This window comes from Asterias amurensis, chromosome 8, assembly GCF_032118995.1.
Source record: "Asterias amurensis chromosome 8, ASM3211899v1".
Lineage (NCBI taxonomy): Eukaryota > Metazoa > Echinodermata > Asteroidea > Forcipulatida > Asteriidae > Asterias > Asterias amurensis.
In genome coordinates this window covers 15,427,016-15,454,030 of record NC_092655.1, presented here as the reverse complement: position 1 = coordinate 15,454,030, position 27,015 = coordinate 15,427,016, and the positions used below count along the sequence as shown (strand labels likewise).

The following is a 27,015-nucleotide window of genomic DNA, read 5'->3' as shown; positions in this document are numbered from 1 at the left end:
CGGTGTGGTATCAGATAGGAACAATACACAGTACAGCATAGCAAACTAGCCTGACAACGTGCGTTTATGCGTACTACTGTACAGCATGTACATATGTACGTCACACACACATGCTTGAGCTCGTAATGGCCGCCTTCGTACACCTTTTCTGACCGAGTAGCCCCACGGAGCAAGACCATTTTGAAACCCTCAAAAACCACACTTATACCGTTTAGTGGAGGTACACTTTGCATTAGGTAGGTACATCATACTATAATTATCAAAAAGATGTATTTATCTGCAATAATAGGAATTTGTTGAGAGATTTATTGTGAATTTTCTTGTCGGGTAGAACTCGTTATGGTTGGAACGCGAAAGGTGAGTTTTCACGCCATGAATGGCGTCGCAGGGGCTTTGTTTGGTAACGTTGCAATTGCAATGTGCAGTTCTTGTAGCATCTTAACACAGGATTCTACGTACACACTCTTTGTTTCTAAAGGTCATATTGATGAAGTCGACTATAGCACCGTGAAGTAATGGTAACTTTTTACGTAAATTGTGAATAAGCTGTGGTTAAAGAGTGTGTGTTTCGCTCCTTTGCAACGCGTGTGTGCTGAGACTGCTGACGTTTCACCATAGCATGACGCCATTTGCATTCCAGAAGGTCATGTTGATGTACATGTTATACTTTATGCACACCACATGACGCTTACATGTAAATAATATGTTTATGCATAAAGTATGTGTTATGTCATTCGAGTATGTAAGTTTTATAGGAGTATGGTCTATGGAATCATTTTGTTGCTTTGTTTTTATGCACATGATCGAGGCTCTGCATGATTTGCATAAAAACAACTTTGTGCAAGTGGATTAATAGTAAAAACATCTCCATATAGATTGAGATTGGATTGCAGCTTGTTTTGAGAATTTCGAAAAACACTTTACGGTCGAGAGTAGATAAACCTGAGTTTTTTTGTTTTTTTTGGGGGGGGGGGGTCATTTTTTTTTCTGATTTTTAAAAATAAAAAAATTTAATATGCAAGATTCGCTTGCCCAGTGGCGTGCAATGGCTGCTGCTATCTCATAATAAAATATTGCATGGCATTGTTCTATATATTAACATTTGTTCAACTTTATTTTATCTACGTTTAGTTTGCAATGTAAACTTCTTTTTTTGGGGGGGGGGGGGGAGGGGGGGCAAAAATTATACCAGCACAAGGAAGTTGATCATAAGTTGCAAACCTTGCCCTTGTTGAGTGGTTGTGCAAACATACAATTTGAGAACGTGAAACACTTTTTGATGTTCAAGTTCATGTCATTAAAAGCTGTTCATATAAAATTGCTATGAAGCACATCAGGAACGTAAGCTGTTTTTAAAAAACATGCTATGAGTACATGAACAAAAGCATGCTAAGCGAAAATGGGTCACCAGCCAAAATATCATTATGTTGTACATTGCCTATGATTGCCTAACCCCCATATATATAGTGATAATAATAATAATAACTAGAGATTGTGAACAATCACAAAGCTGTTCCAGAATGTTTTGTTAATAAAAGTATTCTATGCTTTAATAAAACGCACACATAACAGCTTTATGACATGTGATTACCTTGTCTTTTATCTAATACTGTTAAATCGAAATGAGCTTTAAAACCAGAATTAAAGGTCAACATGGCATCATGGTCATTATTTGGAATAAATTTAACCAATGTAAAAAAATCGGTTGTGTAGTTCTTGAGATATGATCCAACTTCCGGTTGACCTGGAAGTAAAGGTCAATACTGGGTCACGGTAACTCAAGCTCGATTTTGAATGCCTAAGGAGTCTAAAACTAAAACAGATTGAAAATCGGTTGTGTAGTTCTTAAGATATGGTCCCACTTCCGGTTGACCCGGAAGTAAAGGTCAACATGGGGTCACGGCTAGCCAATGCGAATGTCCAATGTCAAAGGAGTTGATAACCAAAACAAAATTGAAAATCGGTTGTGTAGTTCTTAAGATATGGTCCCACTTCCGGTTGACCCGGAAGAAAAGGTCAACATGGGGGTCATGGTTTTCAAAGTTAATATTTATTGCCTAAGGAGTCTATAACTGAAAAAGTTTGAAAATCGGTTGTATAGTTCTTGAGAAATGATCCCACTTCCGGTTGACCCGGAAATAGAGGTCAACACAAGGTCACAGTTTTCAAAGTTAATATTTAATGTCTAAGTAGTCTATAACTGAAAACAAGTTTGAAAATCGGTTGTGTAGTTCTTGAGATATGGTCCCACTTCCGGTTGACCCAGAAGACAAGGTCAAAATGGGGTCACGAATTTTCCCCAACAAAATTTAATGCCTAAGGAGTCTATAACTGAAGAAAACAATTAAATTGGTTGTGTAACTCTTGAGATATGGTCCCACTTCCGGTTGACCCGGAAGTAGAGGTCAAATCGGGGTCACGGTTACCCAATGCAAATCTATCATACCTAAGGAGTCTATTACTGAAAAATACTTTGAATTTGGCCGTTCACTTGAGATTTAGTGCTGCAAAGAAAAACTCAATAAAGCTTCTAATTATCATAAACTATCACGTGATGACGTCACAGTTTTAAAATTGTGTTTTTCGTACTAACAAATTTCATAAGGTACACGATGGTGTGTAACTTACCCCAATCCAATGCCTTTTACAAAAAACCTATTAGAACGTACATTCGTTTTAACGAAAACCCTGAACCATCGTAGGATTCCAATGTATGCCTATTGGTTGTGTACAAATCCAATGGAGTATGTCCAGAACACGGTTAGAAAAAAAAAATGCAATGATACCAACATCAGGTCAGCGTCGTAGACTCCCCTCAAGTAAGTCCTCAATCCAAACAGGTCCACACTGTATTGCAAAACCCATAGAGAAAGTGTACAGCCACATGAAAGCGACTGCACCCAGTTTAGTGACTACATCCAGAAGTACTACGTTGTACCCATGACGCCAAGATTTTAATTTATTTGTTAATGATAGACGTCCCTTGATTGGTTTTAATGGACGGAAACCATTATTTTTAGAATCAATATATTTTTCAACACAAAATATCAAATTTAGGAAACAAACAGATAAATAATTTTGAAGTTATTAAGTTTTTGACCATTTAAATGTTGACATTTGAAGAGCCATTGTGTTTGTGCACAGACACAAAACGTGCAATACATGACGTCATGGTGATGTCGTCCGGATTTTAAGGCCATGGAATAGTTATACAGTACCCAAAAAGTACAAAATTAAAAAAAAATTGCGATCGGACGTATATTTTGTGAGATATGGCAGTCTAAAGATTGGCTAATTAAATATTCATGTCGAGGGGGGGGGTTCCCTTGAAACCATTTCCTTGAGTGCTCTCTGGACTAGTGAACCTTTATATTAGAGATTGTTCTTTAGTTATAGTTTGTATGAGTTTCCAAGAATTTTAAAATTCAAATCAGTTTCCCTCTACTTAGGGAATCAATGTGTGGTGAAGAGGTTTTCAACTAGTGGTTTAAACCCGCGCTGAGGCCTGGACTTGATAATTTTACCGAGACGAAGTCGAGGTAAATTATCAAGAACCAGGCCTTGGCGGGTTTTAACCACTAGTTGAAAACCGATTCAACACACTTTGGTTCCCATTCATAACTACCTTTTTCGGTAAAAAATATTAACACTTTTTGGTCAAAAAGTAAAATAAATGCAAAAATTATAAATGTTCAATGATTTCTTTCAACACAACACCCCTCCAGCTATGAAATGGTAAAGCCCTCCGCCGCCCTCGGGTAAACAACTCCTTATTAGGGAATCCTGTGCAATCCGTATTGCGTGATGTGGCACAACTGTTTCAGCTGTTGCTCTCGACCAATAGGAATGAAGAAACTGTCTTATAAGAACAGGTGCAAGCTCGCATGTCACGCCCATGTTTCAACACTTTTTACTGGTCATAAACAAAGGTTTATACACACCCATGTGACGCGCTCTCCACCAATATCAATAGCGAAACTGTCTGAGGTGTTTATGAATAGAATTTAATTTGTTTAGTGGAACGACATGGTAATCAAAACCTCAATAAGAAGGAAAATCTTTGGTTTTTGTCAACTTTAGGCCAGGGCTTGAGTGTTTTTAAAATACCTCTTTGTGATATATCTTTAAAAGGACTTGTTTGATTCTGGTGTTTGTGAAATAATTTCCGGTAGCAGTAAAAACAAATTAAACTACATGCCCTGCAGTCTTATGGATAAGCTCTGTAGGTTTGAATTATTTGTCATGTTTTGGGGTTGGCACATCGTTTGGAACTGGTGGTTTTTTGGGTGAACAGTATGTCATAATTATTGTACACATTTTACTACAAAAACATGTTTTGCATCGTTGGTCTAAAAATGGTTTTTGACTCACTAGCCAGGTTGAAATGCTAAATGGTTTGCTTTTTAGATGACTGTTTTTAGGCTTTCGTTGACAGACACATTGTAGAGGTTTCTTAGCTTTTCATTTAATGATTTATTCTTGAGTAGCCATCTTGGATCAACATGTTAACTGACAATGAATGACCAATAGAGGGCGCTATAACAACTCTACAGTGGTAGCCAGTTCTAGGCTGCCTATACACTACATTTTGTTTGAGCTGTGTTCTAAACAAACAAAAAACAATCAAACATAATGATTTTCAGTACTGTGCTTCTTAGAGGTGTTAACAAAAAGAGATTTGCAGTGGGGGGGGGGGGGGGTTGGGAGGACCAAGATATCGAGATTATGGTTTCTTAAATGCAGGTTTCTTAATACATAAATCTTTTAATTAAAGAAATCCTTTTAGACATGATTGTGTTGACTATATTTGAACCACAAAATATATAAAAAGACGGGCCTGTATGCTTCTTCTTTGAAAGGACAAGAGTGGTAACTAGGGCACCCTATGAGGACACTGTACATTCCTACTGGAGCGTTTCAAGGTCACCAAGGGGGAATGGAGGCAAACACATGTGTTGCCTCTGTGAATCAAGCCTTGAACTTTTCCTTGAGGCATCAGGATCGGTTTTGTTCTGGCTTTATAGCTGTACCATGTAGTCTGATATACCATGATAATCTTCCTAAATATCTCAGTAAACATGTAGCCTTGAAAATTCACAAGTGCTAGTCGCTTTAATGTAGGTCTACCATTGTATATAATAACATACGGGTACAAAACTCCTATTTAATTCAAGGGTCAAATAGCATGCTTGATGCCTTTTACCACTCACAAAGACCATTATAGTGGGTTAGTTTTATATGTTAAATACTCCTATACATTAGACTCCCCCACTGTCCCTATACATGTAACTGACAAAAGTTGACAAACAAAAACCACTTTTTTTTTTCTTCCCTGCAGGATTGTTTGATCTATTTTGACCTGTATCTGATGTGATCTCTCATTGTAATCTGTGACGTGTCTGCTGAGGTAGAGACCGTGTTAACATCATCCATTGGTAAATACCCATTACTAATTGTAAAAGTCACCTTGCCTTTATCGGGTGCCCTGCTCTGGGTTCTCATGGCTCAACCCATTTGAACTATGGTCAAGTTCAAGCAAGAGACTAAAGTTGACCATTGGGCGATTTCGCTTGGTACCCATGATGCATTAAATGCATGGGTAATTATGGAACATTGAGTAGTAGTTGACTAATGGTCGCCGCTCGAACTAGCTCAAGGGTTACCACTCAAAAGGACCATTTAAAGTTGTTGGTGAGTTTTTTACATCATTCTCCCTCACTGTCCCTCCCCAACATAAAACTTGTCAAAAAGTTTACAAAAAACACATTATTTTTCTTCCCTGCTTGATTGTTTCGATCTATTTCCACCTGTATCGGATGTGATTCCTCATTGTTATCTGTGACCTGGCTGTAGTTATAGAGACCGTGTTAACATCATTCATTGGTAAATACCCATTATTAGTGTAATAGCCCGGTCACACTGGGATCGATAATGATAAAAATGCACGCACTCGATTGGTTGATTAAGCGTGGGCATATTCTGCGTGGAGCAATTCAACCAATCGGGGGCTTGCATTTCAATCATTCTCGGTTTTGTTCTCATTATCTGGCCTGTGTGACCGGGCGTTAATAGTCACCTAGCCATTATCGGGTGCCCTTATTTGGGCTCTCATGGCCCAACCCATCTTAGCTATGGTCAAGTTTAAGCAAGGGATTAAAGGTGACCATAGGGCGATTTTGCCTGGTACCCATGCTGCATTGAATGCGTGGGTAACCATGGAGCATCGACTAGTGGTTGAAAAATGGTGGCTGCTCAAACTAAGTATGTTAATCATCATTGGAGCCAGAATTTGTATGCGAGGGGGGGGGGGGTGCTGGGTTTTAGTTAGGAGTGTAAAAGGCTGTTTAAATGTGTTGGAACTTTAAAAACTGGGAGTTCAAATTCTTACTTGGGCCCCTATACAGTACATTTGTTACATGTAAGTGTCAGATAAACAGGGTGTCCATATTTTAGATGCCCATACCACCCTATGCTAACGCTTTCCTTTTTTTTTGTTGGGGGGGGGCATATTTTTTTGTTTTTGATCTCTTTTTGTGTATCTGGTCTTTTTCTTGGGAAGCATGGGGGCAGGATGTGGTCTGGGGGCACCCAGTGGCTATGCCAGTGCAGGGAGTACGTATACTCGTCCCTCGGTTCATACTAAAACTTACATACATCATGTGCATTCCGTAGACACTCTTCAACTTTTCACAGGGACTTATTTTCAAATTAAAATTGACACACAGAAATCGCATACTGACTTGAGTCTTGCATTATACTCAAACATTTCTGGAAACCTTGTGTTCCTACATGTATGAACATCTCATTAAAGGCACTGGACACTATTAGTAACTACCTAATATAAGTATTAGCATAAAACCTTTCTTGGTGACGAGTATTAGGGAGAGGTTGATGGTATAAAACATTGTGAGAAATGGCTTCCTCTGAAGTGCCATAGTTTTCGAGAAAGAAGTAATTTCCAACGAATATGATTTTGAGACCTCAAGTTTAGAACTTGAGGTCTCTAAATGCACACAACTTCGTGTGACAAGGGTATTTTCTCTTTCATTCTCATCTCGCACGTTCAATGACTGATTGAGCTCAAATTTTCACAGGTTTGTTTTTATGCATTTGTTGAGATACACCAACTGTGAAGGCTAGTCTTTGACAACTACCAATAGTGTCCACTGCCTTTAAAGACAATGAACACTGTTGGTAATTGTCAAAGACCAGTCTTCTCACTTGGTGTATCTCAACATACGGATAAAATAACAAACCCATGAAAATTTGAGCTTGATTGGTCGTCGGAGTTCCGAGATAACTATGAAGAAAAAAAAAACCTGTCACACGTAGTTGTGTGCTTTAAGATGCTTGATTTCGAGACCTCAAATTCTAAACTTGAGGTCTCGAAATCAAATTCGTGGAAAATTACTTCTTTCTCGAAAACTACGTCACTTCAGAGGGAGCCGTTTCTCACGATGTTTTATACTATCAACCTCTCCCCATTACTCTTTAGCAACTGAGTTTTTATGCTGATAATTATTGTGAGTAATTACCAATAGTGTCCACTGCCTTTAACATGTGAAGGTAAACAAATTGTGCACTGTTTGGCCACGCAGCCACCAACCACATTGTCACTTAATTAAAAAAACACCAGGCCCCTACTTTTTTGTAATTCGACCAATATGGTTAACAGAACATCTAGACAAACTGGTATGACCTGCCGTAATTTTAGATTTGAAAAATGTTAATTTTTAAACTGCTCATAATTTCATATTATAACATTATGTCTTGACAGAGCAAGATGGACAAAGTTCAAAGTGCACAGGTTAAAGTTCAAGATGACAAGCAAGATGAAAGCTCACCTGGTTGTGGATCCGAGAAGACATCAGAGATCATTTTACCCAAGGAAAAAGAAGGACTAAACCCTGGAAATTCATTAGAAGGCTCAGCAGATGGAGTAACAGTAACAAAGGTGGGAATAAGTTTTGTTTTCCGAGTAAAATGTTCTTTATTTATTTGAAAGCTGTCTTGGATGTCATTCCCATTTGAAAGATTTTTTCTCTACTTTCTTCAACAAGCCATTTGCCTGTAAGATTTTAATACTGTCGGGTATAATGACGCGCTTGGTGCTTGATCACAAGTTACCACTTAAATTGAAAATCCCTCAGACTATCGAGACAGCTGCTAAGGTCACATGATTAGGGGCAAGCTTTTGCAGAGTACAATATAGACAGTGAACACCCATTCAAAATTCTGAATGGATGTGTATGGCACAATGGTACCAGGGTTTGCTCATCTGAAGGTTGCTAGATGTAAAGTATTGCCCCGAACCATTTGACATAGCAACTGTCTCTATAGTCTGAGGAATTCAAATGTAAGCGGTACTTTATGACTAAGTCATTGTACCAGACTTTTAAATCTACTGCAAAAGGCTTATTCATGAGTCACCCATGAGTCACCTTGTGATGGACTTGGGAGCATTGTTTTTATATGTCTACGTGCATCTGATGCCTTTTTGTGTTTTTCTTTGATTTTATTTAAAGGATTTGGGTACTTTTTGTAACACAAAACACAATGTCCACAAATTGTTATTAAACTTTCACCCCTTGAAGATAATGATAGAGGAAAGCGTACCTTAAAATATTAGTTGCTGAGGTGCTAGTTTTTGAGAAATGAGTAAAACAATGTCCTGAAAATACGTTTTTACATGCTAAAATAATTTTCGTCTCATGATCACTGAGACGAAAAATTATTTTCATGACATTTACTCATTTTTAAAAAACCACAGCACTTTGCGAGCAATATTTACAGGGAAGCTTTCTATTATCATTATCTTCAAACTGGCTAATTGTATGTAAATCTGTGGACAATGTGTTTTTGTCCTACAAAAAGTACATAGACCCTTTAAAAGTTGTTTAAATTTGTTTCAACAGTTATCAAAGAAGCTGTGTATTAAGAAGCATATATTGTGTTTTGTAGTTGAACACTGTAAATGGAAAAGTTTTTTATGTATTTCGTTTAAAAATACTGTGTCATCTGTCAACAAATTTGTTCTAAACATTTTGTAAAACTTCAAGTCTTTTGACAAAATAAATGGCGTTGAATGTTTTATTGATATTGTTCATGAGGCTTATTCATGAGTCACCACATTATTATTAATCGTTTGAGCTATAAATAGATTTCACAAGTCAAAGAAGTTTAAACTGTTTTAAACTGTTTTAACAAACTCTTTGTTTGTGTTTAATGGTAGATGTGTGCACCATATAAGAATAATCAGAGCATATTGATCGAAACGTCGAGTTAAAACCTACGGTTCTTTTCAAAACCACTCCAACTCATTTAGAAATTATCATTACATGGTGTTACCTTAAACCTTTTAATATAATATGATTTATTTTTTATTTTATTTTTTTCACAGGGTGCAGCTGATGGGGCGAGTAAAATAACGGAGCAGAAGGAACATTTGCAGTCTGATGATGAGTCAATGGTGAATGCAGCTACAGCTACGACAGTTCAAGATAAAGAACAAAGTGCAGACACTGTGACATTGTCAAGTGAGAATACCAGTCCAACATCACAAGGTGAAGTACTGGAAAGCAAAGAGGAAGGTACAAAGAGTTCAGACCCTAATCTATTCACCTATCTGGGACTTGTGAAAAAAGGTGCCGATGGTAAGCAGAGTCCGACAACAGCAGTCGAGGCTTCTCCGTCTTTGCCGAATGACCCTGGTGGTGAAGAGCTGCCTGCACAGAAAGAGACACTTTCAACAGATACCACGGGACAGTCATCGGATCTGAATTCCAGAGAAACCACCGACCCTGAGGTTGAGGATGATCCAGCACAAGTCACCATGATTTCTGGCCGCAAGGATAAACGTCAGCAAGTTGACAAAATTCCTTGTGCCAGCAGTTCGCTCAGTGAGATCGGTGAGGTTGGGACAACTCGGACCCCTCCCAGATTTATCAAGTTGAATTTAGACCAGAGTAAGGAGACCATCATTTGCTGTCCGGTAGCCCTTTTACTCCAGCATACCAACTATGTTGACGTGACCCTGCAGGAAGACCATAAAGACTTGTATTCCATCAAATGTTGCAAGTGCGTCCATGAGGACTCCGAACCTTATGCGATGTTAGAGCACCTCCATGAGGCACACCAGATTCAGAGTGACCTCGATAAACTCCTCAACCTCAATAGTCAGCACCTTGGCTGCATGAGCCATCCAGAATGTGTGAGCATCCCTGGGATCCCAAATCTTCCCGAGGGACTCTCCGATTTGGACAACGGTGTTATTCGGTTTAATAACATCGGGATACCAAGACGTAGCTTTGCCTGTCGACTCTGCCCGTTGAATTTCACCACCTCGAGAGGGCTCCTCTCTCACCACCAATACTTTACACGAACTGTGTTGAGCAAAGATGTCAAGGATCCTTGCCATTCAAAATTCACATGCAAGGTTTGTCCGAGACAGTTTGAAAATTTTCTTGATTTCTACGCTCATCACAAATGGATGCGTGTCAACAAGGACTTATTTATCCGAGAGAAGAAAGTGAACATTATGAGTAATGCAGGAGAGGTAGTCGCTAGTTTAAGTACCACAACGAGGTCAAGCGAAAAAACACCATCTTCCTCTAAATTTATTTGGGGCTTTGAGGCCAACCTGACACCAGACAGGAATGTTCTAGGGTACTCTATTCAGAATTTCCCCAAGACAGTCTCGGGGCCTACAGATTCTTCTGCTGACGCTAATGAGCTCAACACTGAAGCAGATAACACTAAAAACCTTTCTGAAATTCAGTACGTTGAGTCTTCAATTAGCTACCTTCCCGGAAATGAGACAGAAGAAGCCAAATACGGGTGCGGTATCTGTCTTAAAACCTTTCCCAGACTCGTTCAATTGCAGGGTCACATGGGATGCCATGCCAGGAAACAGAACCCTGTCAGCACTACAACTTACATAGTACCCGCTGTTGAGGAGCCAAAAGACATCGAGTACAAGTGTGGCATCTGCAGTGACACATTCACAAAGTTATCCTTTTTGCAGAACCACATGGAGACCCATTGCAAACCCCTCAAACAAAAACAGCTCCCTGCAGCTTCTCCTTTCCAGACTGAGACTAAATCAATCTCCGAAACAGTCACTCTCATCTCGTACGCATGTGACGTCTGCAATAGGACGTTTCTCTCAGAGGTAAAGCTATGGGATCATAGGCTGACGCACGGCCCCGAAGCAGCATTGAAAAACACAGTTTTGCCATCGAAAAAAATGGATATCAACAGAAAGAAAAATCACATCTGTACCGTGTGCAAAAGGTCTTACTACCACAAGAAGAGTTTGAACTTTCATGAAACAAAAGGACCCTGCCAAGCGAAAGTACCTGTTTTTGTGGCCCCCCAGAATGCGATACAGCCGGTAAAGAGGCTAGAGAAACTTTATACACCAGCTGGTGGAGAAACCAAGGATAAAGGTGTAGTTCGCCGCCGCAATAGGAGAGCAGTAACAAACAAAGAAGATGTTCAGGCTCAAGACGACCCAGAAGTTCCACCACCCCATGACTGTGATGGATGTGACAAGAAATTCAACTTGCTGTGGCAGCTGCAGCGCCACAAAGGCTTTCGGACAAAAGCAAACAAATACCAGATCCAAAAAGGCGCCGAAACAGCTGTGACAGAAATACCCAAGCCACCTTACTCATGCAAAGTATGTCAACAAAGTTTTGCATGTTTCTGGCAGTTCAAATCTCACCAGGTTAAGCGACATGCTCAACTTAGCAGGTGGCTTGCACATTCGGGTGCCAAATCAATAACAGTTAAAATGAAGTCGCGGGCCGAGAGTGCAGGCAGTTCTCAAGGAGAACCGGAAGCATCTACTAGTAATGCATTTGATAATGCGACTGCTAGAAAAAATACTACAGCAAGTCGGCTTCAACGCCTGCTAGCTGCATGCAGACGGTCGAAAGTAAAAGGCTATAATACAAGAGCTCAGAAAAAGATGTTTCAAAGTAAGGAACCTGTGGCTACAGATATTTCCATCGTTCTCCACTATAAATGTAACGTATGCGGCATGCCTTTTGAAGGAGAGGCCTCCCTTAGAAGTCATATGATATCACACAGAAACATGCGAAACAACTCTCTGCGAAGGTTGTCCATGCCCGTGGATACTACTAGCGGCGAGTCTGGAAGCATCCCTCGGTATAAATGTGCCTACTGCACCAAGACTTTTGCTGGAAAGGCCTCCATCAGAAGTCATATGATATCACACAACAAGAAAATCAAATCTACGAAAGCAGTCGCAAAAATAACTAATAAATCTGGAAAAGCAATGTCTCCTGCTGAGACCAGTGAAGTTTGTGATGATCAAAGACAAAAATCGTCTTGTGCTCCCAAAAGAGGCGAGGACAGTGGCTCTGAGAAGGACGTTGTTGGCAGTGAAATTGATGATAAGCATGGTAAATTAGATTGCAATGCGACTGCAGTGGATGGAATTGAACAAGCAACCCTCCCAATTGTCCCTGACTTGGTTACGGAAAAATCTCTTCAAAAATTGTCAGAAGAAACTACTACTAACAAGATGGATCTTCAGTCGGCAAACATTTCCACCATTTCTGAATACATATGTGACGTCTGCAGCAAGGCTTTTGCTGGAAAGGGCTCCCTGAGAAGTCATAAGATATCACACAACAAGAAAACGAAAGACAAATCTCCTGAAGCAGTCACTGAAATAACTGATGAATCTGGAAAAGAAATGTCTGCTGCTGAGACCCCTGAAGTTTGTGATGATAAAAGACAAGAATTGTCAAGTTCTCCCCAAAGATGCGAGGACAGTGGCTCTGAGAAGGACGTCGTTGGCAGTGAAATTGACGATAAGCATGGTAAATTAGATTGCAATGCGGCTGCAGTGGCTGAAACGGAACAAGAAATCCTCCCCATTGTCCCTGACTTGGTGGCGGAAAAATCTCTTCAAAAATTGTCAGAAGAAACTACTACTAACAAGATAGATCTTCAGTCGTCAAACATTTCCATCATTCCTCGATACAAATGTGACGTATGCGGCAAGGACTTCAGCAAGGCTTTTTCTGGAGAGGCCTCCCTTAGAAGTCATAAGATATCACACCACAAGAAAATGAACAACAAATCTCCTGAAGCAGTCGCAGAAAAAAATGATGAATCTGGAAAAGAAATGTCTGCTGCTGAGACTATTGAAACTTGTGATGATCAAAGACAAGAACCATCTTGTGCTCCCAAAAGAGGCGAGGACAAGTGCTCTGAGAATGACGCTGTTGTAAGTGAAATTGATGATCAATCTGATAAATTAGATTGCAATGTGGCTGCAGTGGCGGAAACTGCACGAGAAACCCTCCCCTTTGTTCCCGACGGGGTGACGGAAAAGTCTCTTCAACAGTCGTCAGAAAAAACTACTACTAACAAGATGGATCTTCAGTCTGCAAACATTTTGATCATTCCTCAATACAAATGTGACGTCTGCAGCAAGGTTTTTGCTGGAAAGGGCTCCCTGAGAAGTCATAAGATATCGCACAAGACAATGAAAAACAAACCTGCTGGAGCAGTCACTGAAATAACTGATGATTCTGAAAAACAAGTGTCTGCTGCCGAGACCAGTGAAGTTTGTGACGATAAAATATGCGAGGACAGTGGCTCTGAGAAAGATGGTGTTGGAAGTAAAATTGACGATAATCATGGTAAATTAGATTGCATTGTGGCCGCAGTGGTGGAAACGGAACGAGAGTACCTCCCCTTTGTCCCCGACTTGGTAATGGATAAATCTCTTCCAAAGTCTTCAGAGGTACCTACTTGTAACGTGATGGATCTTCAGTCTGCAGTGACGAAGACCGCACAAGAAGCCCTCCCTATTGTTCCTGACTTGGCGATGAATAAATCTCTTCAAAAGTCGTCGGAGGCAACTACTTGTAACAAGATGGATCTTCAGTCTGCAGTGACGAAGACCGCACAAGAAGCCCTCCCTATTGTTCCTGACACCGCGCCAAACACCTGTGACGCAAATGGAAGTCACCTGAACAAGTCTGGGGATTTAGAGAAAGATACAAGTCACAGGGCAGAGTTGGAGTCTTCAAGGAAAACTTCAAATGATGAGCAAGAGCCACAGACTCCCTTAGAAAACATTCCAATTAATCCAAGTCGAGATGAGGTTCCAAGCTCCAGTATTTCAAGGGATGTGCACTTGAGCGAGAATCCAGTTGAAGCTGCGAACTCTTGTCTGTCAAACGATAAACAGATGAAGCAACCACCAAACAAAACTTCTGATGTAGAGGATCTTTCTTCTGGGAAAGTTACACCTGATAAGACCAACCTTCAGCTTTCAGTTGAAAACAAAAAGGACTTTGATTTGACAGGAAAAGTTGCAAATGACGAGTCTGATGTCAAGCCTTCAGAAGAACCTCACAGTGATGAAGTGGATTGTCCGTCAACAGAGAATAATTCGAGCGAAGGGGCGTGTACGTTGGAGCAAGGATTAACTGACAACAGTAACGAAAAAATCTCTTCATCTGAAATGTCAGAGCCTCATACAATGGAACTTCAGACCAGTGATGAAATCGTTCCCCATGGTCTTAAGATCACAGGAACTAGAGCAGAGATTCCTCTGGAGAATCCTAATGTTGTTGCAGAGAAAGTAGTGGCCGATTCGGAGCTTGAAACAGAGACAGATATTCCTCTTGGTAGCAACAGCAACAATCAGTGTGTTGATGGAAGTACAAACAACACCAACTCCAAGCTTGCAGAAGAAGGTGTGAATGCTAACCCCAGCGCTGTGTCTTCAGAGGCGAGCAATATCATTGCAAAAGACAGCCAGTCTTCAATAGAAAGTACCATGACCAATCCCACTTCTGTGCCAGACTACCTACAAGATGAAACAATGCACCGGGCTTTGGCAGAAGGCTCAGTAACATCTATTCCAACTGTATGCGTTAGAACAGGAGAAGAACCTCCAAAGATGTACACTTGCAAAATGTGCAAAAAAACATATGCAAAGTACAACCAGCTCACATCACACAAGCGAGCTCATGCTCGGAGAAAACGCCAAGGACTAAAAAGGAGGACACCAAAAGTTAAGGAACCTGTTCCTCTTCAACTTACCTGTCACATCTGCAAAGTTAATTTCTTTGATTATCAAAGCTACTACAATCACAAGGGCGCTCATGCTAGTATTAAAAACAGTACAGGTTTCGAGAACTGCCAAACCAGCCTTGAACTTTCCAAGGAAGACCAATCTCATGCAGTAGACGCTGAAGAAGTAAATCCTCAAACAACAGAGCTTGAATCATCTAAGGAAACCCAATCACGTGTGGTAGTTGCTGAAGACACCAACCGCCCAGTAGCAGAGCTTAAATCTTCTAAGGAAAAGGAATCTCATACGACAGTTTCTAAAGACACCAATCAACGGGTCAAGTCATCAGTTGACAAATCCTCAGATGGGATCACGCAGAACAGCCCCAAACATCAAGAAGAGTCCCAGCAGAAAAGCAAGTCACTAGGGACAACCATGTCTGCAGGACGTCTAGCGTCTGCCAAGGATATTGCGCTACAGGCAGCAGCAGCCTCTAAAGTTGCCATGGTCACAAGTAGTTCATTCAGAAATGCAGGCAAATATGCCTGTGATCAGTGCAGCAAGACCTTCTCACGTTTCACTCAGCTTAAAGGTCACCTGGCTGTTCATACAGCCAAGCTGCCAGTCCAAAAACGTGAGAAGCCCTACTTCTGCAAATATTGCAAGGTCAAGTTTGTAACAGCTGCACGATTGCTGTCTCACGTGAAAAAACATGGCGATGAAAAAGAGTGCGAGTATCTGAGGCAGAAGATTGCTCTACAAGAAATGGATCATTCATACTTTAGAAAGGTGATTGGTGGGAACAAGACGGCTCCGGAAAAACCAACGAAAAAAGTGCAGACCACATTGTCCTTTGAACATTATGAGAGTTCTGAATACCAGGGCTTGGCATGTCCTTACTGTCCAAGAAAGTATGCAAAGCAGTGTCACCTTGCGAACCATATGAATACCCATAGGAAGTACAAATGCACAGTGTGTAGGTCTTCGTTTTTTACTCCAAGACAACTGTCTGTTCATTTTCCATGTCCCAGTGAGCTTCTTAAACCCAAGGAGGATCCAAAGATTAAACCCAAGGACGACCCAAAGATTAAACAAAAGGAGGACCCAAAGATTAAACAAAAGGACGACCCAAAGATTAAACAAAAGGGTGACCCAAAGACGGCACAGGAATCAAAAGTCAAGCCCAAACCTGTTCCAATTTCTGTGAGCCGGAAGCCAACTAATTCTACTCCTGCGCCCGGAAGTGTGCCACTAATATTGGCTTGCAATCAGAGCAGTGTAATACTGACGAAAATTTTCAGAGTATTTCTGTCCGGTCTCAGACACCAGAAGAAAGGAGCCATACATCAAAGATCTAAATGGTTCCAGCCTAACCGGAGCTTACAGCGAGCTGCTTTGAAGTGTCACCAAGCCAGGTTGCAGAAGATACTGGGTTCTCTACGGAAGGCCATCATCATGGAGATTGAGGAAGACACGCACAAAGTGGTCTATGATTGTTCGGAATGCCGTAAGAGCTCCTTCTGTCACAAGGCAATCCTCAGGCACTTCCTTCAAAAACATTTGCCACAAACTGAGGAGAAGGTGAAGGAGAAAGAGAAGGTGAAGGAGAAAGAGAAGGTGAAGGAGAAAGAAAACGTGAAAGAAAAAGAGAAGGTCAAGGAAAAGGAGAAGAAAGAGTTACCTGCATCGCCTGAAGTTCAAATTATAGAGGAGCGACCTTCTGGTCGCTTCAGGAACTGTCCGATATGCAAACGCTCCTCTGGCTTTCAGTGTCATCTTCACAACAAGGCTAAAAACACTGAAACTGAAACTGAAGTTGAGATTGACAATGACGCTGACTTTGACATTGAAACGGAGGGTCCAAAAAAATACAGAAAGAAAAAGTCATTTCCCTGCGATATATGCAGACAGAAATTCACCCAGCGGAGCCGGCTGATGAGGCACAAAGCAAGCCACATGGTGTATAAGGACAGCGCAAGGATTGCCTGCCAATTTTGCAAGTACACAGCTATATCAAGATTTGCTATGGCTGCCCATCTCAAAATACACAGGAAGCGGATTTCTAAGCGCCCCACGCGAGACGGAGTAATGGAATTGGGTGAGAAGCGGATTTCTAGGAGCTTCACACGAGACGAAGTAATGGAATTGGGTGAGAAGCGGATTTCTAAGCGCCCCACACGAGACAGAGTAATGGAATTGGGTGATAAGCCGAAGTTTGTCAAGATAAAACCCAAAGATGCTAGTGTTTACACATGCAGAACCTGTGGCAAATTCTTCACAAGTGTGAGAGCTTTCAGCAGTCATACTCAAGAGCATGAAGACGAGGACTGCTCTATAGTTCAGCATGAGAACAGCAGCAACCCAAGTGAGAATAGCGGCAATCAAGACTCGCAACAGGGAAGTAGCGTCAATCCTTCTACACAGCAGTTGAAAACCATTCCTGGTCCCATGAAGTTGAACACCAATCCTCTGCAGCAGTTGAACACCAAACTTACTCCGCAGAAAGTGGACACTAATCCTTCTCCACAGCAGTTGAACACCAATCTCACTCCGCAGAAAGTGAACACTAATCCTTCTCCGCAGAAATTGAACACCAATCCTCCGTCGCAGCAGTTAAAAACTAATCTTGCTCCCCAGCATTTGAGCAACAATTCTACTCCACAGCAGTCAAACACCAATCCTGCTCCACAGCAGTTGAGCACCAATCCTGCTCCACAGCAGTTGAGCACCAACCCTACTCCACAGAAAGTGAACACCAATCCTTCGTCGCAGCTGTTGAGCACCAACAAACCTATCCTAGCGAAAAGCGGCAGCATAATTCTCATCCTGCAGCATGGGAAAAACACTAGTGCAACCAACACTTCTAACATGCAGTTTGTGAAAGTCAGCAACCCTCCTACTGTGCAACGTGTAGTCAGCAACCCTATTGCTCTACAAAACACAACTCCAAATCTGCAGAATGGCAACAGCAGCACGCAGCATGGAGACAACACCAGCCCCACTGTACAGCAGGTTGACACTCAAGCCGTGGAGAATGTGGTGAACAGCAAGCATACACTGCAGAATGAAGAGGCCAACCCGAAACGGCGGAAATCGAGAAAACAACCTGAGGTGAACTTGCCATTCTCGTGTGCTAAGTGCCCCGAATTCTTCAAGACCACAGAAAAGTTGTGGGACCACATTATCAAGGAACACACTGCTGCGAACCCTTACAAATGCACTAAGTGTTCATTTGCCACAGACAGCCCATCCTCTCTCCATCGTCATGAGAAAAAACACGAAGAGAGCAGCCTAGAAAAGAAAAAGTGGCACTCATATCTTAGAGATGTGTTACACTCCAACTTAACAACACCAAGTGCTGGTCTTCCAAACAGCCCTACGAAAAAAGTGAGGAATGGATCGCAAGCCGGTGATAAAAGCCAGTCTGACAGTGTTTCACCCAAAAAGACGGGAAAACTTGAAGTGCAAACAAACTCCGGTTACCAAACCATTAAGAGTCCCAGATCTGAAGTTCAGACAACGGAAACAGTTTCTCAACCTCCTTCAGGGTGTGACACTTCACAAAACTCAGAGGGAAGTTCCTGGAAGCCCGCCGAGTCTCCTGACGAGTATTTTGCATGCTCTCAGTGCAAAGACTTCCGTGCTTCGACTCAGAAAGAATGGGACCAACATATCGTGACGGTTCACAAAGGCAGCACTACCGATAAGTTCTCTTGCAAAATGTGTCAGTATGCCACCACGAGTAAACAACGCTTGGAGCGTCATATGAAATTACATCGACGCATGACGCTTCAGTGTGACTCCTGCGCGTACCGCACCCCACAGAGGCACCAGATGATTCGCCACGTCCAGACCGTACACAAGCAGCAGAAACCATTCAAATGCAAGACCTGCAGCTACTCGACCGCATACAACCACCACCTCAGGAGGCATGCAGAGAAGCACAAGAACCCAAACTTCAGATGTCGTTATCGGAAATTCATGAAGAGCGGTGACTGGCACAAGGTAGATAACATTAAAGGCAATGCTAGCATGCTCTGCAAGGAGTGTGGATGCGAATTTCGAAACAAGAAAACTCTACGTCGTCACCAACTCAAGAAGCATTTCCGGCAAACCATTGCTGCTTCATCCGGTCAACCCAATTCGTTGGGTCCCAGTCTGGATGTGGAGAGGTCTTTTTCTGTAATAAAACCACAATCTGGGACTGTAGGACATGCAGTGTTCAGTGAGCAAGTCCAAGAAGTCCATCAGTGTTCAATTTGCGCTATGGTGTTCAGACGTCGCTCCGATCTCAACCAACACGTGTCAAAGGGTCATCCAAAGACCAAGACCAGCCTTCCATCCCAGTGTCCACAGTGCGGCATTGTGACCGGTAGCGAACAGCTTGAAGACCACATGAAGATACACGAGGAAGAGAACCTTCTGTCCTGCACTGAAGAAGGATGTCAGTTTAAGACGGCCGAGTCGATCCACCTCCAGCGCCATCAGGCAAAGCACGCCGCCCAGAAAGAAGTTCTCCACTCATGCCGCCCCTGCCAGATGAGTTTCCCAGATCTGAGCAGCCTTGAGGTGCACAACAACCAGCATCACACTAAGCTGCCGAACATCATCAGCCACAAAGACCCCTTCTTTTGTACTCAGTGCCCGTACCAAAGCCCCTGTGAGAAGGATGCCAACCGCCACTGGAAGCTCCACAACTACAATCAGTCGTTCCAGTGCGAGTACTGCGTCTTTTCTACATCGACCGCTGCTGCTGTCGCCACTCATCGGAAGATTCACTTCGGTGGACGCCGCTTATCCGCCGCCTTTGTCCCGAAGAAGACCAGAAAGACGAGATCAACAGGACAGGAGTGGAGTCCGGGTAAGAACAGCGGGACTTCTCTGCAGCAGCATTTGTTCATGAGCAATCAGGGTAAGAAGTTGTACGAGTGTAGGTATTGTCAGAGATTCTTTGAAGTGGCTGAGGCGTGGCAGCGCCATGAGCTGAGGCATATGGCTGAGTGGCCTCAATATTAACCTACACAACTTCATTCATGAGAATAGAGTGTTTATCGCATCCCCAAAAATGAGTGTTAGAGTAGCAGCCTCCATAAAGTAAAATGCTGCACAACAGCCTATTGTGTTTTTTTTTTGGGGGTGGGGGGAGTGACAAAAGTAAAAATGATGCGTATATCTTTGATGATGATAATCACTCTATATTTCTCTCAATTTCTGTCAGTGAAATGGGAGGCGTCTGAAAGTATTACATGTATTAAAGGCAGTGGACACTATTGGTAATTACTCAAAATAATTTTCATCATAAAACCTTTCTTGATTACGAGTAATGGGGAGAGGTTGATAGTATACAACATTGTGAGAAACAGCTCCCTGTGAAGTGACGTAGTTTTTGAGAAAAAAGTAATTTTCCACGAATTTGATTTCGAGACCTCAAGTTTAGAATTTGAGGTCTCAAAAAAATCAAGCATCGGAAAGCACACAACTTCGTGTGATAAGGGTGTTTTTTCTTTCATTATTATCTCGCAACTACGACGACCGATTGAGCTCAAATTTTCACAGGTTTGTTATTTTATGCATATGTTGAGATACACAAACTGTAAAGACTAGTCTTTGACAATTACCAATAGTGTCCACTGTCTTTAAGGGGTGTTCAAAATTATCAATGATTTCACAAGTGTACAAAGGACATACTGGGAGGGGGTAAATGCACGCCATACGTTTTTATTTTCTGAAGAAAAAAAAATTATCTACAAAATCATAGCTTCATGGCCCCTTTTTGCACTGTTGAATAAGACCATTTTTTTTATCATGGTCTGTGGTCATAATATGGACAGGGTTTGCTTGTCATTCACGTTCAAGTTTCTCTATGCCGACTAATAATAATGATCAAATTCTTATATAGCGCCGGTATCTGCCAATGCAGGCGCTCATTGCTTGCTTAAAAAAAATCTGTACTCTAGTCAGCTGGGCCCAATTTCATAGAGCAAAAAAAAATGTCTCGGCATGAAATTTCTTCCTTGCTAAAAAATGGGATTACCAACCATCTTTCCGTTTGTTGCATAATAATTGCTTGTTATTGGTACGAGTCGGACGATGTTTGTTCATCCGGAAAATCATGTGAAAATTGGGTTGGTAATCCTGTTTTTATCCAGGCAGAAATTTCATGCTAAGCAAATTTTGGTGCTTAGCAGCTCTATCAAATTGGGCCAAGAGCTACAAGTCACTGCTTGTGATATACAAGTGTACAAAAGAACCTGTTTCTTTTTACACTTTTAGAGGGGGAGGGAGGAGGTATTGGAAAAGTGTTTGGTTTGTATGCTTTTTAAAATGTTGATAAGTGAAATGAAAATGATAATGGACCTAATTGGCAGGGACTTATCGGAAAGATTTACTTCTCTCAGAAAGTTTCACACGATCAGAACTGTAAAAAATAATTATTTTTGGTTATGATTCCCAATCAGTATTAGTTTTTGTATCCCAGTAACTTTCATGCAAGCTGACAAATTTTGCTTAACATTTTCTACGAGTGGGAGGCAACACATTTTTTACAGTTTTTGAGAAAACACTCAATGCACTTACGCGTTATTTAAAAAAAATAAGTTTCTATTGTATATAAGGACTAAAGGTTCTAGAGAAAACAAATTATGCAAACAAAGCTGCTTTCAGTTAACATTGTTCTGAATTTAATTTTGTAAGATTTCCTATAATAAAGAAATCTATACACAAGAGCAGAAAATACTGCTTAGCAAATTTCTTAGCCAATCAAAAAATGAGTGAGCACCAGTTGAAACGGTTTAACTTTATGGAATTTCGGCTGGTACCCAGTTTCTGTAAGCAAGGTTAGTCTATGCTTAGCAAGTTTTATTGCCTACTGGCTTTGATGAAATTTGGCCCAGGGGCCGATTTCTCGAAGAGCTTAAGATTGATTTTTAACTGCAAACCAATCGTAGTTGCTTAGTGAAGTGTGATGTCACAATTCAAATCACTATGGTAATACAATAATACTATCAATTTGTCTTGCGATGAATTTTATTTCTATGTGAAATCGGCCCCAGTTGTTTACTGCTAGCAGAAAATTAATGCTGCATCAATTTATGCTGCATCATGCTGCGAGGGTGTACATGTAGCTTCAACGGGGGTCTTTGAGACAAAAAAAAGGGGGGGGGGGGTACTACTCACCAGTCCTTTTCCATAAACCTTTTCGCAAATACCCATTGCCCAGGTGCAAACTTTTGAATGAGGTGCGTGCTGGTCTAGCTAGCAATCAAACTTGATCGCAAGTTAGACCAACATGCACCTCATTTCATGTCTAATGTGCGCGGACCAAGTATTTGCGATGAGGTATATTGTTCTCAGCAATGAGAAACAGACAGAAAATGGCGTCTCAAATATTTCCCATTTGTTAAAAGAATTTATCTTTCTCAATTTGAATTGTTCAGTGCAACAGGTCACAGCCCACGAGATTGTTTTTTGTTTCGACCCAAAAGATATGTTTGTGTAAGATAAAATGTTGTTGCACCAAAGACAAGTTTGTATTATTGTAAATAAGTTGTACAGTACATTAGACAGTGGACACTATTGGTTGTTACTCAAAATAATTATTAGCTTACAACCTTATTTGGTAACGAGTAATGGGGAGAGGTTGATAGTATAAAACATTGTGAGAAACGGCTCCCTCTGAAATGACATAGTTTTGAAGAAAGATGTAGTTTTCCATGAATTTGATTTTGAGACCTCAGATTTAGAATTTGAGGTCACAAAATCAAGCATCTGAAAGCACACAACTTCGTGTGACCAGGGTATTCATTATTATCACGCAATTTCGACGAACAATTGAGCTCAAATTTTCACAGGTTTGTTATTTTATGCATATGTTGAGATACACCAAGTGAGAAGACTGGTCTTTGACAATTATCAATAGTGTCCACTGTCTTTAAGTTTTTGTACTAGGCCCATTTTCATCAGCTGTATACCTCCATGGTATGTCTTAGCATTGGAAGTTTATCAAATCAAGGAGCATTACAAGCATCTTGGTGATTATAACCGAGTTACTTATACCAAGGTCTGGTACAAGAACAAAATGTTAAGTAATGTATTATCTAACTGACAAGGGAGCACAACAACTTATCAAAAGATTACTTTGGTTTTTTTTTTATGACTGGGAGTGCAGGTTTAAGTTAAAAATGTATGCTTTAGTAACAAATTTTAATGTGTGACTATGTGTTCACTGTTGTGATAAGTAATTTAGGTTCTACACACTCTTTGCATAAATAGTGTTATTTTAGGTATTTTGATATGAATTTTACTAGCTGAAGATTTATTGTGTTATAGAACAAACCAGTACGACTCTTTTTATTTAGTAGTGTGTAGGCAAATGTAAGGCAAGATTTGGGATCGGTTTTAAAGTTAAACAGAACTTAAAGGAACATTACAGAATTGGTTTTGCTAACAAAACAGTTGCTGGCAGTGTAAGCACTCTATGTAATCCACCTTATACATAAACTGACAAACCTGTAGAAGTTTGAGATCGATCGACCATCTGGGTCACGAGAAAAGAGTAAAAAAAACTATTACACATTTTGCATGACATTGATGTAAACAAAAGAAATAGTAAAACGTTCACTGAGCAATAAACTCCAAACGCAAAGTTAAAGGCAGTGGACACTATTGGTAACTGTCAAAGACTAGCCTTCACAGTTGGTGTATCTCAACATATGCATAAAATAACAAACCTGTGAAAATTTGAGCTCAATCGGTCATCGAACTTGCGAGATAAGAATGAAAGAAAAAAACACCCATGTCACACGAATTTGTGTGCTTTTAGATGGTTGATTTCGAGACCTCAAGTTCTAAATCTGAGGTCTTGAAATCAAATTCGTGGAAAATTACTTCTTTCTCGAAAAGTATGGCACTTCAGAGGGAGCCGTTTCTGACAATGTTTTATACCACCAACCTCTCCCCATTACTCGTCACCAAGAAAGGTTTTATGCTAATAATTACTTTGAGTAATTGCCAATAGTGTCACTGCCTTTAAATTATTAATTTCTCATCAAGTATGCCATTTCAGACAGAAATATTTCAAGGGATGTTTTCTACATGCCACCATCATTAGACCGTGTAAGTTTACGATTTTGTTTTCTAACCAATTCTGTAACGTTCCTTTGAAGCACAAAATCATGGGCTGGCAAGAAGTTGCCTAAAGTGGGGTTTCTCTGTTTCTAAAGAACGCCTCTCTGCTTAAATACAGCGCTGATGGCGAAGAATTGTTGCGAGTTATTCTATGATTTAATAAACCTTAGTTCAGATACTTCAGAATAGTGAAATCTCAAGATGAACTCTATGCAAATTTGTTTAGTAAAAATAATGTTGAAACAGTGTTTTGTGTGTACATTAAAGGAACACGTTGCCTTGGATCAGTCGAGTTGGTCTTTGAAAAGCAGGTGTATCTGTTTGTTATAAAATGCATATGGTTTGATAGTTAATTTTAAAGTAGAATATAATGATCCACACAAGTATCACTCAAAATTACGTGGTTTTCTTTTTACCTCGTTGACAAAACACGGTCGGCCATTTGTGGGAGTCGAATTTTTTACTCCCATAAATGGCCGACAGTGTTAGTTTGCAAAGTAAAGGGAAAACCACACAATTTCGAGGCAAATGTGTTTGGATCATTGTATTCTACTTTTAAAACATGTTTCTAACCATATGCATTTTATTACAAACGGTTACAAACCCTTTTCGAAGACCAACTCGACCGATCCAAGGCAACGTGTTCCTTTAAAACCATGGTACAAACTCAAACTTGCTCTATGCTACATTTGACTCATCAAGGGGTTGACACATCAAGGGGGTGTGGCCTGATGGATTGATCTGTTTGTCTCGTATTTTGAAACCTTTGCCAAAGAGCTTTTTTAATTTTTATTGATTGATTAATCATTTATTATTATGTATGTTTACGCTAATATTTAGGCGAACAGTTGAAGGGCATTTGTACATTGATTATGTTGTGATTTCATAAAAAGTAAAGTCCGGTTCATAGGAATTTTGACGACACAAATTTGCAACAAATAATTCTCAACAGTTGAAATGTGCTTAACTGCTTTGAAACATTTGCAGCAAAAACTGGCTGTGACGTCAACAATTCGCTCCGCATTTACAGGAAGTATGAACTGGGCTTAAAAACATTTTAATTAAATAAGAAGTGAAAGTTGTATTGATTTGAAATTGAATTTTTTCATCATGTTGTATATGTTTGTACCACTGGCTGGGGCAAATATGCCAAACACTTTGTGTATGACAATGTGTCATAATTCATAGTTAATGCAGTGCAGATAGTATTCACTATAAAAAGTGCGTCTGACTCGACACGTGGATTATGTTTTCATTTAGACATTCAGAGTAGAATGCACACTTATGACTACAGTTTCTGCAGGTGCAAGACTTTTGAGATGCTGACAGCAGGAGACGGTCCTTTTTGCGGCTCTGAATGCTAAGTATGCGCGCGTAGGTCTGAGCATGTGTACTACTGGCGAGAACTGTGAAAAAAGACTGTACAAAAGTCTCCCATTATAAATATGGGATTAATGATAAATTTGATAAATTCTTAGATAGATTGCACAAAATTTACATCATACAAGAAGTGCCTGGTGTATAGCCGACAGCCATGTTTAACATAATACTAATTAATTTGTGTCCACTTGAGTTTATGTTTATAATTTAATTATTTGGATGTTTGTTTTTCAATGCTTTTCCCAAACTGTGTTTAAATAAAAATTGAACTTTTAAACTAAAATGTTTTCATTTATATCATTATTTTTTCTTTGATTGTTTTTTTCTTTCTATAAAAGATCACTTAAATGCCATTGTTTCATTTAGGTCGTCTTTGAATTTATACTTTGATCCAGAGTTGAAGTACCAGTTTGATTACAGTTGTTTGCTGTAGGCTTTTGATGCATTGTCTGCCATAGTGCAAATACATGTATCTGCATAGAGTACTGCATTATCAGCATGTGCATTGTTTCGATTTGCGTTTTAATTTCGACTCCATTGGAAATTTGGGTTGATGCGCTTTATGAAAAAAAATCAAGAATACGGGATAGAATAGTATAGTTTTGGTTTATTGATAACAAAAGGTGGTTCCATAACATAAATATTAAAATAAAGCTTACAGTCTAATCAGCTAAAGATGTACCAACCCAAAATCCCTCGAACTACTACAGTCGATTTGTCAGACTTGATAGACTCAGCTCTGCATAGCCAAATTAGTTGAAAGGGGATAAATGAATCACATTATTATTCCCTGCTCTTTTATGATTTGACAATCCCTAACAACTGTGGGTTAACGCAAGGATCGGGCATTTCTTTTCAAAACAGTGTCGTAGAAAACTGAAAAACACTGTAAAAAATTAGAAAGTTGCACGTCTGAGGATGCAATATATTAAATGAAAATCTTTCTTAAGAAGAAGGGTGTCTGTAGCATGATTATATATATGAGAGTTATTACACTACTATTTTTTTCTCACAGCCACCACAACTCTTTAAGAGAGATTTTATGTATTTGGTAATGCCGCTAACCTTTCGAGATTAAATGTTGTGTTTGGATAAAAGACCCGTTGCATATAACTGCACAAGAGCCAAAACAGTCCGGTCATTAAGGTCAATGAAGAGTGTACATGTTTCCACTGTTTGACATCAAAGATGGCCGCCAATGCAAGGGTCTACTCTTGTTAACACATGGGCCTGTATTTCTGGGCCTGATATCATAGAGCTGCTGAAGCAGTCAAAATTGCTTGACATATATTTCTACTTAGCAGATATGAGCAGGGTACCAGTCACAAATTTTACATGCGACATGGTATTTTGGCCGGTAACCTTATTCTGGTATCAGCTCTATGAAATTTGGTCTAGGGCTCCATCGGTTATTAGTTATTATCAGGCTTCAAATCGAGATTGAC

At 40.3% G+C, this 27,015-nt stretch overlaps 1 protein-coding gene across 2 annotated transcripts; it reads left to right on the top strand.

Moving 5' to 3' along the window:
* Nucleotides 1-25,858, top strand: LOC139940757 (uncharacterized). 2 transcript variants are annotated; one of them, XM_071937132.1, is made up of 4 exons: nucleotides 1-236; nucleotides 5,339-5,435; nucleotides 7,778-7,954; nucleotides 9,401-25,858. In XM_071937132.1, exons 3-4 carry the CDS (start codon nucleotides 7,784-7,786, stop codon nucleotides 20,078-20,080), a joined length of 10,851 nt encoding a protein of 3,616 aa, XP_071793233.1. In that variant the 5' UTR covers nucleotides 1-236; nucleotides 5,339-5,435; nucleotides 7,778-7,783; the 3' UTR covers nucleotides 20,081-25,858. The 2 variants fall into 2 exon arrangements, with proteins under 2 accessions (XP_071793233.1, XP_071793234.1); XM_071937133.1 differs by lacking the exons at nucleotides 1-236; nucleotides 5,339-5,435 and adding an exon at nucleotides 5,792-5,883.
* The last annotated feature ends 1,157 nt before the right edge of the window (nucleotides 25,859-27,015 follow it).